The sequence below is a fragment of the Xiphophorus hellerii genome, chromosome 21, assembly GCF_003331165.1.
Source record: "Xiphophorus hellerii strain 12219 chromosome 21, Xiphophorus_hellerii-4.1, whole genome shotgun sequence".
Classification (NCBI taxonomy): domain Eukaryota; kingdom Metazoa; phylum Chordata; class Actinopteri; order Cyprinodontiformes; family Poeciliidae; genus Xiphophorus; species Xiphophorus hellerii.
In genome coordinates, this window is record NC_045692.1 from 1,310,106 (window position 1) to 1,323,609 (window position 13,504).

At 42.8% G+C, this 13,504-nt stretch overlaps 1 protein-coding gene across 2 annotated transcripts in view; it reads left to right on the forward strand.

Annotated features, from left to right (window-relative positions):
* The first annotated feature begins 1,999 nt into the window (after positions 1-1,999).
* The window catches only part of reck (reversion-inducing-cysteine-rich protein with kazal motifs), a 68,510-nt gene continuing 57,005 nt past the window's right edge, over positions 2,000-13,504 (forward strand). The window contains exon 1 of one of the 2 annotated variants that reach the window (XM_032551196.1): positions 2,000-2,221. In XM_032551196.1, coding sequence (XP_032407087.1) covers positions 2,008-2,221 — 214 coding nt within the window. In that variant the 5' untranslated portion in view covers positions 2,000-2,007. The remainder of the gene's footprint in view (positions 2,222-13,504) is intronic. The other variant, XM_032551197.1, reaches the window with a different exon arrangement.

Below are 13,504 nucleotides of genomic sequence, written 5' to 3' on the forward strand. Positions count from 1 at the left end.
AGCTTCTCTCCTGCTGCGTCTTCCTCTTCATCAGGTGGGTTTCGAAGGATACACTAGACCCGTAACTGAAAGCAAGAGGAATTTGTGGGCTGCATTTTACATTGGAGGAGGCTTTGAACTGAGACGCACTTCATCATTTCATCATTGTGACGTAATTGACCTTTCATAAAACCTCGGGTCACAATCATGAGACTGTGTTATCAATATGGTAATGATTGGTCAATGCACAAAATTGCTTATGCACAAAAATGTAAAGAATATTTTTGTATTGTATCAGAATTTTGATTCTGATGAACTATAATGTGATGAACTATAATGTTCATCAGAATCAAAATTCTATCCTATGAAATTAAATCAAACTTTAATTGTTAGCCTTCAATTTCAACTTTCTTCCTTTAAATTCTGACAAGACAGAAGTTGTTGTTTTTGGACCAGAACCTCTTAAATAAAAAAACTGCTCAGTTAATCACTTGATCTGGATGGCATTAAATTGGCGTCCAACATAAAGTGAAGAATATCTGAGTTACTTTTGACCAGGATTTGCAATTTAAATGTTATATTAAACAAGTTTCTAGGACTTTCATTTTTCATCTCTGGAATATTGCCAAGATTAGAAAAATCTTGTCCAGAAGTGACATTGAAAAACAAGTCACTTCTGTTTTTCAGTCACTTTCAGAAGTGAACTTCAAAGCTGGACTACTGTAATTCTTTACTATCATGAGGTCCACAGAATAAAGCTATAGGCCTCCAGATGATCCAAAATGCTGCTGCAAGAATTCTGATGAAAATTCAAAATAGAAAACATACATTTCCTATTTTAACTTCTCAAATTTAAATATTCTATGATGATTTTGAAGCAGAAAAAACCTGAGCTTTAATCGTGGAAGTCACAAATTTAGCTCTCTTTATTTTGTTCTTAGAAACTTATCCCCTAAATTTAACTCAGTTTTGATGAAAATTTATCATGAAACAGGATATTTGATATCCTGTTTCATGTAGAAGATGTTCACAGTTATGGTTTAATGCTATTCTGGAGCCTCTGATAAACAGTATAAAAATTCTGGAAATCTCATTACTGGGTAACAATAGCCATTAAACAGATGGAGAAGGAGCTTCTCAAATAATTTTCCCTTATCGGTGAAGATGTCAGTGATGGCCTGCAGATGATTTTGTCATAAGTTATTTATTCAACTACATATACGCATTAGAGTTGATAATATTGACTATAGAGCTGGATTTGTTTGTAGTGCAATGCAAGATGAAATGCCAGGGTTTTGCATTTAATAAGTAACATACCTGTAGTTGACACTAATTTTGCTTTGAATAAACAACTTTTTGCTGATACTTTTGATGATCATTTTCATTTTTCAGAGTTGCTCAAAGTGATGAAAGGCATCTTGTTCAAATTCCTGCACTTCAATTTAATGAGCTATTTGATATTAATATTGATATATATTTGTGGAGTTAAATAACTGATTGTGCATTGACCCATCATTCACACTGTTGGAACCCCAGCTTCAAAATAGAATAAAATAAATATTTAAAATTGATTTGCTTGTAGTAATTATTGGTCATCATAAGTATAACAAGAATCAGGAAGTTACTTTTTTTCAAATCCAACACTTGATTGTGCTAAACTAACACTAATGAAGTAGTTATTTTTTGTTTTCCATTATCTCAGTGCTAATTTTACTTCTCTGGCAGAGAGTTAAATATTTTACTATTTTGAAAGTGTTGGTTTACCTCTGAGGAGTGTGTGAAACTACATAAATCCTGAAACGTGTTAAAAACAACTGGAAGTAGAGATAAAGACTGGACTTTATGCCGTGAAGCTTTCCTGAGTGGCTTTCTACTCCAGCTTGCAAGGATAAAATTTAAAACAAAGCAGAAGAACTATTTATTTAGCATTGGGGGAATCACACCGATTATGCCAGTTTTGTTTCGAACTGGATTGTTTTTCGGATCCAGTTCTAATCTCCTGAAACCGGCCACTTCTCCGTTCCGCGCATGCTCTGTTCGCTCCCTGCCTGTATAGAGGGCAGTGGAAATAAAGAGAGAGTTAACGGGGATCCAAGAAGTGGCATGTTACAGCACCGCAGTTTTTTCCTGGCTCTTCTTCTTCACGATGTTCTTTGGGATTTTAATAAGATGCGTGTGTGTTTCCCGATAAGCATCTTTCTCCTCGCCGTCAACTTATACTGTCAGCTGCTGCGAGCTCAGGGTGAGTCTGCCCCTGATTTCGATCTGAAACTTCCCGAACTTCATCCACTGGTTCTGTTTAGTCTTTTCTGGGTCTGCTTAGAGAAACATGACTGCTTCACTGCTTCGGACTGGTTTGTTAGTCCAGTGGTAGCTATATTTACTTTCCTAAAGCCAACCAAAACTCCGTTTGTGACCTTACCGTTTAATGCCGCTATGGGCCTTGGTGAGCTGTGCAGTTATAGTTGGAATTTACTGTAAATCTTTTTTGATTTAAGTTTGAGGTTAAAGACGCTGAAGTTGGCATCTGATTCACAGCTTCGGATTCTGCGCTTCCGTATTTATCTATCTTTAAAGAATATTTGGACTCTTGTCTCTCGTGGATTAATACACGTTATGATCTGGGGATCTAAAATTAGGGTGATATTAACGGAGACTTCCGTCTGCTTTTCAGGAGGTCATCATAAAAGTTGTATTGTAATAAGCCAAACTTGAACAGAAATATTCTCCAGCACAGATATTCTTAAATATACATATTACTTTGTAGAGCCTTTATTCAGTTTGTGATTCAACAAAAATCTTAATTTACATATAGAGTATTTGCTTGACTTTATCTAAAACACATTCTAACTCCTGATGATCTTTGAAAAAAAGCTTTCCTTCAAAAACTCTAAAAAACACAAAAACCTTTATTCTCATTTTGAAAGGTTTGTCTAATTTAAGCATTAACATGCGTCAAAATTATAAATGTAGCCCTTTTGTGTTTTCACAAATAGAATGAAGGCTGGAGGAATCACAAACGGTGTCTTAAAGAGCTTGTAATCAGTGGATAATTCACCAAAGATTTTAATGTTCTCAGTATTACTGCGTTTTCCAGAGCTGATTAAATGTTAAGATTTGTGGAAAACGGTGAAATAGCTCTTTAAGTGACGTAGGGTTACGTTCCACTGCGTACGCACCGCCCACCACATTGTCTGGTACTTAGACTGGATAATTGGCAAAACAACTTTCGGGAAAAGCGTGTAACCGTGTTTGTAACTTTTTATAGTTTGTAACTAGGAGTGAAAGTAAAGGGGCCTCTCTGCTCTCTTTCAGCGCTACTGACAGTGTTTTTGTAGAGCTCAGACCGTTATTAGGTCAGCATTCCGCTCCAGAGAAGCAACACTGAATTTGAAGGGATAAAGGAGCAAACAATTCCAATAGAAGTCTGTGTTGCAGTGTGTGAATGCTTGGAGGTTAGATTAGATGCGGAGTCTCAGTATAAGCAGTCCGGAAACGCGATTAAATTGAAAAATGGGCATTAAGTTACCATCCGACCCGCAGCATTAGTAAAGGGCCATTCCGTAACTTCTTAAAGAACCACAACTGCATTTGAGCGTTTCTGAATCAAAATCTAAATAAAATTCTCAGCAATTTTTCTAGTGCATTTTATGTAAAAACAATACATTTAATCTGTAGAAATCTAAGAGTTGTTCAGTCATACCAAGAAACACATCTCAGAGGCAGTCATAAGTTAAACCTAAGAACAGATAAAAAAAAAAAGGCTTATGTCCAGAATTAAAGTTGTAGATTGAAATATTTGACACACAATCTTTGACAAATGATATGTCTGTTAGAGATTGTAAAAGATGTCAGTCAATTGACTTGCAACAATCTTTTATTTTGATAAAAATGGTCATGTTTATTGTTACTGTAGAATAACTGTCATCACTAAAACAGTGACAGAGAATATTTTGTCTTGAAATTAACAAACATTAAGTTTGCATTCTTTTCAAACACTGAAGTTAAATCCTGAAATTAAAATATTATTCATAACATTCTCATGGAATCTTTATGTTATTGAGCATGTGCTCACTACATATGGGCCACGAGATATTTAATACTATAATAATCCTATTTGTAAAAAGTTTCTCTATGTGAATGTTCAGTAGCAGGTGTGAGCAGATCTGGAGGAGATGGGAGCCCTGAGACCCACCGCAAGGACAGCAGAAAGCTTTAAAAATGTAATCAGATTGCAGCTAACCTTTTAAAACATTGGTATTACTTGATACTGGTCATTTTCTTACTTGGAAGCACACTTTCACTATTTGGCTGTTTGTAAATTATTTCTCCTAATTTTCAGACAGCTTGTTGAACCAAGCACTGAACCCCTGGTGTGGTTTGGGTAAGTTTCTTTCAAATGATCAGCAGAAATTCTCAGAAGCTCAACATATTGTAGGAAAAAGAACGCTGGTTTTTCAAAATTTTATTTTATTTTTTTTTAAGGAAAAGAACTGGAGCCCAGAAATTAAGTGAAATCTAGGTTTTGAAGTCAGAAAGCAAAGAGAATAGCTTTTCTGTGTGCTAATGAATTCATTAGGCATGCTATCTAAGTAAACCAAACAGATGTGCCTACCAAGAGGGCAGTAAAACAACAGCTGATGATTTGGTTTTCACTTGTTTGTTGGCAGAGTCAGCCTGGAGTTGCTCGGTTGTTCTCTATTGTTGGATTTTTGAGCCATTTTTGTTTGTCCAGGCGTCTCTTCAGGAGACGTCCAGCTGCTGACAGCTTCCTTTGTGTTCCACCGCCTCTCTCACTGACGTTCTATCCAGCGGGCCTGTGCAGTGTTAAAAACTGCTCTAACACTGGTCGGGCGGTCTTTGAAGTTCAGTGCACATGGGCGCAGGATGTGGATTTGCTCTGATTAAGTATCACTTTGTTCAGCCTGTGTTTTTTTCTCCCTCACACATCTGTCCCAGACATGAAAGAAGCAAAACTCTTAGATCTTCATTTGTGCTGCATATTGTCTCTAAGAGCCTTTTTATTACTCATAAAGAAGCAAAAAAATATATTTTCTCTAGATTATTAAACATCCTCCATAAGAAAATATGAGCACTTTTTTTCTTTAGAAAGTGGAAGCACATTATCCCATTTTCCCTCCATTTTATGCTGAAATTCCACACATTTAGCCTATGGAGGACTTGTGTAGAGCGTTTTGTTTTTAGTTTCTTTCATGGCGCAGTCGGCTTCTTGAGGCTAGCAGGGAGAGAATGCATCTGGAACCTATTTGGCTGTGCAGAGCAGAAGGGGATGAGGAGGGAGAGAGCAGCAGCTCTTAGCTCTCCATGTCCACTGTGAGCAGACGGGCCCAGAGTCCCACAAACCTAATTATAGTGTGGTGAGCACACGATTAAAGTGTGGAATACACAGCTGAGGGTTTGGGCTACAGCTGGGTGGAGCAAATCTTGAACTCACTAGCAGTCAAATTCCAAAATTTTGTTTTCTTAAATATTTCACAATAACAGCGTAATATTTTGATCTTCACATTGTCTTTCACAAGTAGAACCAAAAATATGATGTATCTAAATTTCATATGAGTAGAAGTAATTTGTTTCATCCTGAAAGGCTGACTTTCATTGTACCGTTGGCACTTTGACCGATGGGCTGTTACTTAGAGATCAGCCACATTCAATCAGAAGTCTCCTCATAGCACAGCCTCACATTAGGAAGGAAACATTTCCAAGGGAACTGGAACGCAGCACTTGGTTAAAAGTTTAGTTATCATCTATGACTGTCTCAAGATATTTGTAAGCTTGACCTCTCTAAATGCTTGACCTTTGATTAAAGTGACTTTGTGCCTCCTAAAATCGATTGTCTCTTTTGTTTAGTTTGAGGAAAGAGTCCTCGCTCCATTGAACAAAATCATCAGTAACGTGCACATGCTACTTTTATTTCCCTTAAGCAGGCCGACAATAACATAATCACCTGCTTACCTTAATGATAAATCAGCGATCACACACATCATCCCATAAAGAGGCTGTTCTGCACCCACTGTCAGGCTTCCTGATCCTATGAACAACTTTTCTGCACAGGTTCATTAACACCTTCAGATCAGGATAACTGGAAGGGTTTTCCAAAAGGCTTTCATTTCAGTGCTGACCACTGCTGAGTGACTGAAACTGAGAGGGAAGTTTTAGGCCAACACTGTTCTGACAAGAGGAGCCTCTTGGGCAGTGATATTTTGCAGTCAGTGTTCCTGTTTTCTCCTGTGTGTCCCTGTCTCCAGCCATTGAGAAAAAAACAACCATGATTTTCATAAGACATCTCACCAAAAACAATAAGCTTCAAATGTCACGTCTCTCTGTTTTAACACAAGCCTCAACAGCTGGAAGCACTGATAAACCCAACACACAAGCCTCAACACAATCTGGACATCACTGTATATGTCCATGATACACATTGTAAGGATACACTGTCCATTATTGTTTGAAGTGAAATGAAGCATTGTTTCCTACAGCCAATTTTAGACTCAAACACTTTAGTTCAAAGTTCCAGGTTGCCATAAATTACACAAAATTAATATTATGACAAACTTTAGTCTCAAAGACACATCTAAACTGTTCTTCCAGTAAATATTCTAAGACTTTGTTACCTTAAATGTAAAATAAATAGAATTGGCGTAAAACTCTGTTGGCTTATTGTTACTGACTGACTCAACATGAATGAATCGATGCATGTGCTGTTACACGTAGGCCTGTCACGATAACAAATTTGGCTGTGCGATTAATTGTCTCAAAAATTATTGCGATAAACGATAATATTGTTTGAAGACCTTTTTACACTGATTTAATGGAAATGACGTAATAATGCATGCGATTTCCTGCCAAAGATAGATACACTTTATTTTCAAAAGAACACTTAACACGAGAACTGATAAACAAACTAAACAAAACAACCAAAAACAAAAATAAAATGGATTCTCAGTCTCCATCCATCCATCCATCCATCCATCCATCCATCCATCTTCTTCTGCTTATCCGGGGTCGGGTCGCGGGGGTAGCAGCTTCAGAAGGGAGGCCCAGACTTCCCTCTTCCCGGCCACTTCTTCCAGCTCTTCCGGAGGAATCCCGAGGCGTTCGCAGGCCAGCCGAGAGACATAGTCCCTCCAGCGTGTCCTGGGTCTTCCCCGGGGCCTCCTCCCGGTGGGACGTGCCCGGAACACCTCACCAGGGAGGCGTCCAGGAGGCATCCTAACCAGATGCCCGAGCCACCTCAACTGACTCCTCTCAATGTGAAGGAGCAGCGGCTCTACACTGAGTCCCTCCCGGATGACTGAGCTTCTCACCCTATCTCTAAGGGAGAGCCGAGCCACCCTATGGAGGAAACCCATTTCGGCCACTTTTATCCGCGATCTCGTTCTTTCGGTCATGACCCAAAGCTCATGACCATAGATGAGGGTGGGAACATAGATCGACCGGTAAATCGAGAGCTTCGCTTTTGGGCTCAGCTCTCTCTTCACCACGACAGACCGGTACAGCGCCCGCTTGACGGCAGACGCTGCGCCAATCCGCCTGTCGATCTCCCGCTCCCTTCTTCCCCCATTCGTGAACAAGATCCCGAGATACTTGAACTCCTCCACTTGGGGCAGGACACCCCCCCTGACCCAGAGAAGGCACTCTACCCTTTTCCAGCTCAAGACCATGGCCTCGGATTTGGAGGCACTGATCCTCATCCCGGCCGCTTCACACTCGGCTGTGAACCGCTCCAGTGAGAGCTGCAGATCACGACCCGATGAAGCCAAAAGGACCACATCATCTGCAAAAAGCAGAGATGAGATCCCAAGGCCACCAAATCGGATCCCCTCAACACCTTGGCTGCGCCTAGAAATTCTGTCCATGAAAGTGATGAACAGAATCGGTGACAAAGGGCAGCCCTGGTGGAGTCCAACTCTCACCGGAAACGAGCCCGACTTACTGCCAGCAATGCGGACCAGACTCTGACACCGGTCATACAGGGACCTGACAGCCCGTATCAAAGGGCCCTGTACCCCATACTCCCGGAGAACCCCCCACAGGGCTCCCTCGGGGTCGAACGCCTTCTCCAAGTCCACAAAACACATGTAGACTGGTTGGGTGAACTCCCATGCACCCTCCAGGACCCTGCCGAGGGTGTAGAGCTGGTCCAGTGTTCCACGACCAGGACGAAAACCACACTGTTTTTCCTGAATCTGAGGTTTGACTATCCGACGGACCCTCCTCTCCAGGACCCCTGAATAGACCTTGCCAGGGAGACTTAAGAGTGTGACCCCCCTATAATTGGAGCACACCCTCCGGTCCCCCTTTTTGAACAGTGGAACCACCACCCCAGTCTGCCAATCCAGGGGAACAGCCCCCGATGTCCATGCGATATTGCAGAGTCGCGTCAGCCAACACAACCCTACAACATCCAGAGCCTTAAGTAACTCCTGGCGGATCTCATCCACCCCCGGAGCCTTGCCACCGAGGAGCTTTTTAACCACCTCGGCGACCTCATCCCCAGAGATTGGAGAGCCCAACCCAGAGTTCCCAGGCTCAGCTTTCTCAATGGAAGGCATGTTGGTGGGATTGAGGAGGTCTTCGAAGTATTCTGCCCACCGGCCCACAATGTCCCGAGTAGAGGTCAGCAGCACACCATCCCCACTATAAACAGTGTTGGTGCCATACTGCTTCCCCCCCCTGAGACGCTGGATGGTGGACCAGAATCGCCTTGAAGCCGTACGGAAGTCTTTCTCCATGGCCTCTCCAAACTCCTCCCACGCCCGAGTTTTTGCCTCAGCAACCACCCGAGCCACATGCCGCTTCGCCTGCCGGTACCCATCAGCTGCTTCCCGAGTCCCACAGGCCAAAAAGGCCCAATAGGACTCCTTCTTCAGCCTGACGGAAACCCTCACCGAAGGTGTCCACCAACGGGTTTGAGGGTTGCAGCCGCGACAGGCACCGACAACCTTGCGGCCACAGCTCCGATCGGCCGCCTCAACAATGGAGGCACGGAACACGGTCCACTCAGACTCCATGTCCCCCACCTCCCCCGGGACGTGTTCGAAGTTTTGTCGGAGATGGGAGTTAAAGCCCCGTCTCACAGGGGATTCCGCCAGACGTTCCCAGCAGACCCTCACAACACATTTGGGCCTGCTAGGTCTAACCGGCTTTTTCCCCCACCACTGGAGCCAACTCACCACCAGGTAGTGGTCAGTGGACATATCCGCACCTCTCTTCACCCGAGTGTCCAAGTCATACGGCCGCAGTTCCGATGAAATGATGACAAAGTCGATCATCGAACTGCGGCCTAGGGTGTCCTGGTGCCAAGTGCACATATGGACACTCTTATGCTTGAACATTGTGTTCGTTATGGACAATCCATGACAAGCACAGACGTCCAACAACAGAACACCGCTTGAGTTCAGATCGGGGGGGCCGTTCCTCCCATCCACGCCCCTCCATGTCTCACTGTCATTGCCCACGTGAGCGTTGAAGTCCCCCAGCAGAACAAGGGAGTCCCCAGTAGGAGCACTCTCCCGTACCCCCTCTAAGGACTCCAAGAAGGGTGGGTAATCTGAACTGTCATTCAGCCCGTAAGCACAAACAACAGTCAGGACCCCCACCCGCCTCCCACCCGTAGGCAGAGGGAGGCTACCCTCTCGTTCACCGGGGTAAACCCCAACGTACAAGCGCCGAGATGGTTTAGCAACAAGTATGCCCACTCCTGCCCGACGCCTCTCACCTTGGGCAACTCCAGAGTGGAAGTATGTATAGCCCCTCTCAAGGAGACTGGTTCCAGAACCAGAGCCATGCGTCGAGGTGAGACTGACTATTTCTAGCCGGAACCTCTTGACCTCACACACTAGCTCTGGCTCCTTCCCCACTAGAGAGGTGACATTCCACGTCCCAAGAGCCAGCTTCAGCCAAGGATCGGACCGCCAGGGTCCCCTCCCTCGGCCGCCACCCATCACACAATGCACCCGACCCCTTTGGCCCCTCTCACGAGTGGTGGGCCCATGGGAGGGGGGGCCCATGTTTCCTCTTCAGGCTAAGCCCGGCCGGGCTCCATGGGAAAAAGCCCAGCCACCAGGCGCTCGCCATCGTGCCCCCCCCTCCAGGGCTGGCTCCAGAGTGGGGCCCCGGTGACCCGCGTCCGGGTGAGGGAACACAAAGTCCAACGTTATTTCTCATCTTTGGGGTCTTCGGGCTGCGCTTTGTCTGGTCCCTCACCTAGGACCTGTCTGCCTTGGGTGACCCTACCAGGGGATTCTCAGTCTCCATTTACAAAAAATATACTTGAATAAAAACTAAACAACATAAAGCCAAAGTGGAAATAAATACTGCATTCAACCAAAAGAGTGCAGATTATGAAGTCTGCATACTATGAAGTCTCTATAAGATCTTTGCGCTTGTATACTTTGCTTGGTCCTTCTCAAACATGCTGGTTATTATTACAAACATTTCTACTTTGGCCTCATCTGTTCTAGAAAGCTTCCACTCTGATCCAGCTCTGCACATCTACGGTGTGCAGCTGTTCTGTAAGAACCTCTCTCTGTAAGAACAGAGAGAGGTTTGCTTCTGGCAGTGCTTTCAAACAAGTCAGATTTCATTAGACTTCTTGTTGTGACAAGAGCTTTAATATTAAACATGCAAAAGTGAGGTTTGTGGGGGGGGGGTTGTTAGTTGTTGGAGCATTTCCAGAGAATGAACAGTTTGCTGGGATGTGCATTAATGGGAAAAATGACCACTTAAAATCTTTCCACCATGAATAATCATTCTCTCTGCAGAATTGAGAACTTCATTTTTTTGCTAATGGTAACATAACCCTTCCTGAATTGATAGAAAGTAGCTTCTCAATCACATCTGCAAAACAGCAAACTGCCAAAAATCCTCAGTGATAATCAGTTAACTTATCTAATAAGCTACACTAAGCTGCTTTCTGTCTTAAATTCTGTGGAAGCAGTCTTCCTGTAGAGTGTTCCTTACAAACCTTCTCCATCTTCTCTGTTTTTCAGTTCAGATTTGATTATTTATATAGTTCAGGTTCAAAACAATTGTTTACTCGTTTACATTTGTCATTTACATTACAAGACAAAGAAATCCAACTAGAATCTAATCTATTATTAGATTCAGTTCAATCTAATAATATAGGCACTCAGCAGATTCAAATTCAGCTGCATAAATTCCAGTCTGATCATAGTTTTATGGCACTTCACTTAATTTCGGTTTGTTATGTCAATTAGTAAATTTTGTGGCTGATTGTATTGAGTTGTTAACTTACTGAATATACATGATGTGAAGCTGGGAGAGGAAACCTCCAGCTGAACCTGACTCAGAATGAGAGGCTTTCTGCCATGACAACATCTAAAAAACCTCAGCAGTACTGGTCCAGGAGTTCCCAGAGAATAGTTAATAGAAGCAGTAGCTCTTTTAGCAGCTTCATCTAGAACAGAAATACAACTTAGTCCCTTAATGCCTAACACTTTTTGAGAAATATAATCAAAAATGACATTTCCAGAATGAAGTGAAAATATCTACAAGATTTATTTGGATTGTTTTGATGTCAAAATAAAGGTAAGACTGTAGAATATACTCTAGAAGGATTAAATACCTACTGTCATGTTACTTAATGAGATGAAACAGCACACAGCAGAAAATTAAGAAATAATTTCCACCCAAAAAAGTAGCTTGTGATGTGAATGTCCCTTTAAAAGCATGCAGTTGCTATCCAAAACATCTAGCAAGCAACAGTTACAGGATCTGGCAACCTACTGTAGTAAGATTCATGCAAAAAAAAGTGAAGAGATAAGCATATAGTTTTAGTTGAAGAAGTCTATGGACCACCCTGAGCATCCTCACTGTGAAAACAGTTAAAATTTACAATTGGTTAGAACACATTGCAACTTTATTTACATATTTACATTACCATGCCACTCCCTCAAGCAGGTCTTTTAAGTGAGGCGCAGAGGGACCCGACACTTCCTGAAGTAACTGGTTATCTGATATCAGCTTCCTGGCAACTCCTGGTCACTTCATGTGTCCATCCACTTGAGAAATAGCAGGTTGAAGTGGCCCTGGCAGCCAGTCACCATCTCTGTGTACATGGGCCTCTCATAGTCTGCTGCGTTTGTCTTTCTCCCATTATCCTCATCTTCCTCAGGGTTGCTGAAGTATGGTGGCTACGACATGGCTTCAAAACAAACCTATGTTATCAAACTGGGGAAGGGATATTACACACACTCACAAGACTAGTGAAAATTATGATGCATTGCTGTTGTCAATGAGAGAACGAACTGCATGTGGACTAAAAAAGAGCTGGAACAGCGAGAGTGGTAACTATGAAGTTGTGGTATTAGAAGTGGGCCAGCTGGCCTGGCTGGCATGCTGTAGCTTATTGTCTTCTTCCTCTTTGTTGTTTTTTGTACTACAGAATATGGATAGATGTGTGTGGGGCTTTTTCTTTTCTTTTGGTCAGCATGTCTTCAGATCTAATAAGGCCTGGGTGAGGTACGGATGAAGGCGGCCCTGCTTGGGATGTAGTAAAGCACAGGTCTTCAGCCCTGGACCCACCATCCTGCATGTTCTACTTGTTCCCCCTCCAGCCCAGCTGATTCAAATTCTACCATTGCATCCTGCATGCCTCCAATGGCTGCAGAAGCCTGTTAATCACCCAGTCATTTAAACCAGATATCCAGCAGCAGGAAAAAAACATGCAGGATAGCGGGTCCAGAGGACCAGGGTTAGAGACCCTAACCCTGGCATTATCAGCCCAGCTAGCATGCAGTGTGTCCTGATCTTCCTCTAGGTCTCACCTGAGTGGGAGGTTCCTGAACAACCTCACCAGGGAGGTTCAGGAAGCGTCCCAGCTAGACGCTCAGCCACCTCAACAGGCTCCTCTTCATGTGGGGCAGCAGAGCTCCAACACTTTAGTTTTTTATGTTATTATTTGGTAATAAGGTTGCATTAGTGAAATATCTCAGTTTCAGTTCAGTCCTCAAAAATAAGAATTTATCACATGACAGCCAAAATTTCCCAGTAGGACATAACAGCAAAAACTGAAAAAAATAACCAAAAACTTTAAAAACTTCATAGAAAGATGTGTTTCATTGTTTGCTGTTTGTGTTACTAAATATAAAACATCCTGTCAGTTCATGCTGATCGGGTCTGTTGGGCAGGAATCCCAGTCACATCTGATTATGAGCTCAACCCAATTCCTCTAACTACTGTGCTCTTTTCAAGGACCAGACCTAGCAGTGTCTGAAGGAAACTGCCTATAAAACCTGAATTTCTTACATGACATTTTACAAAGCTGATCTTTATACCAAATGTCACTTGATCAGTACCCAGGAAATGAACTCTGACCTCTTTGCATTAAACTCTACCCCCAGTGTTTGCAGTTGTTGAGAAGAATGCCAGGGTCTGGTAACAGCCTCTGTGCTCTTTGTACATATCACAGTTTTTATTTAATCAACATGTCATTCCTTACCTCTCTCTTAACATCAGCACTGCAGACTAAGGGTAATCTGAG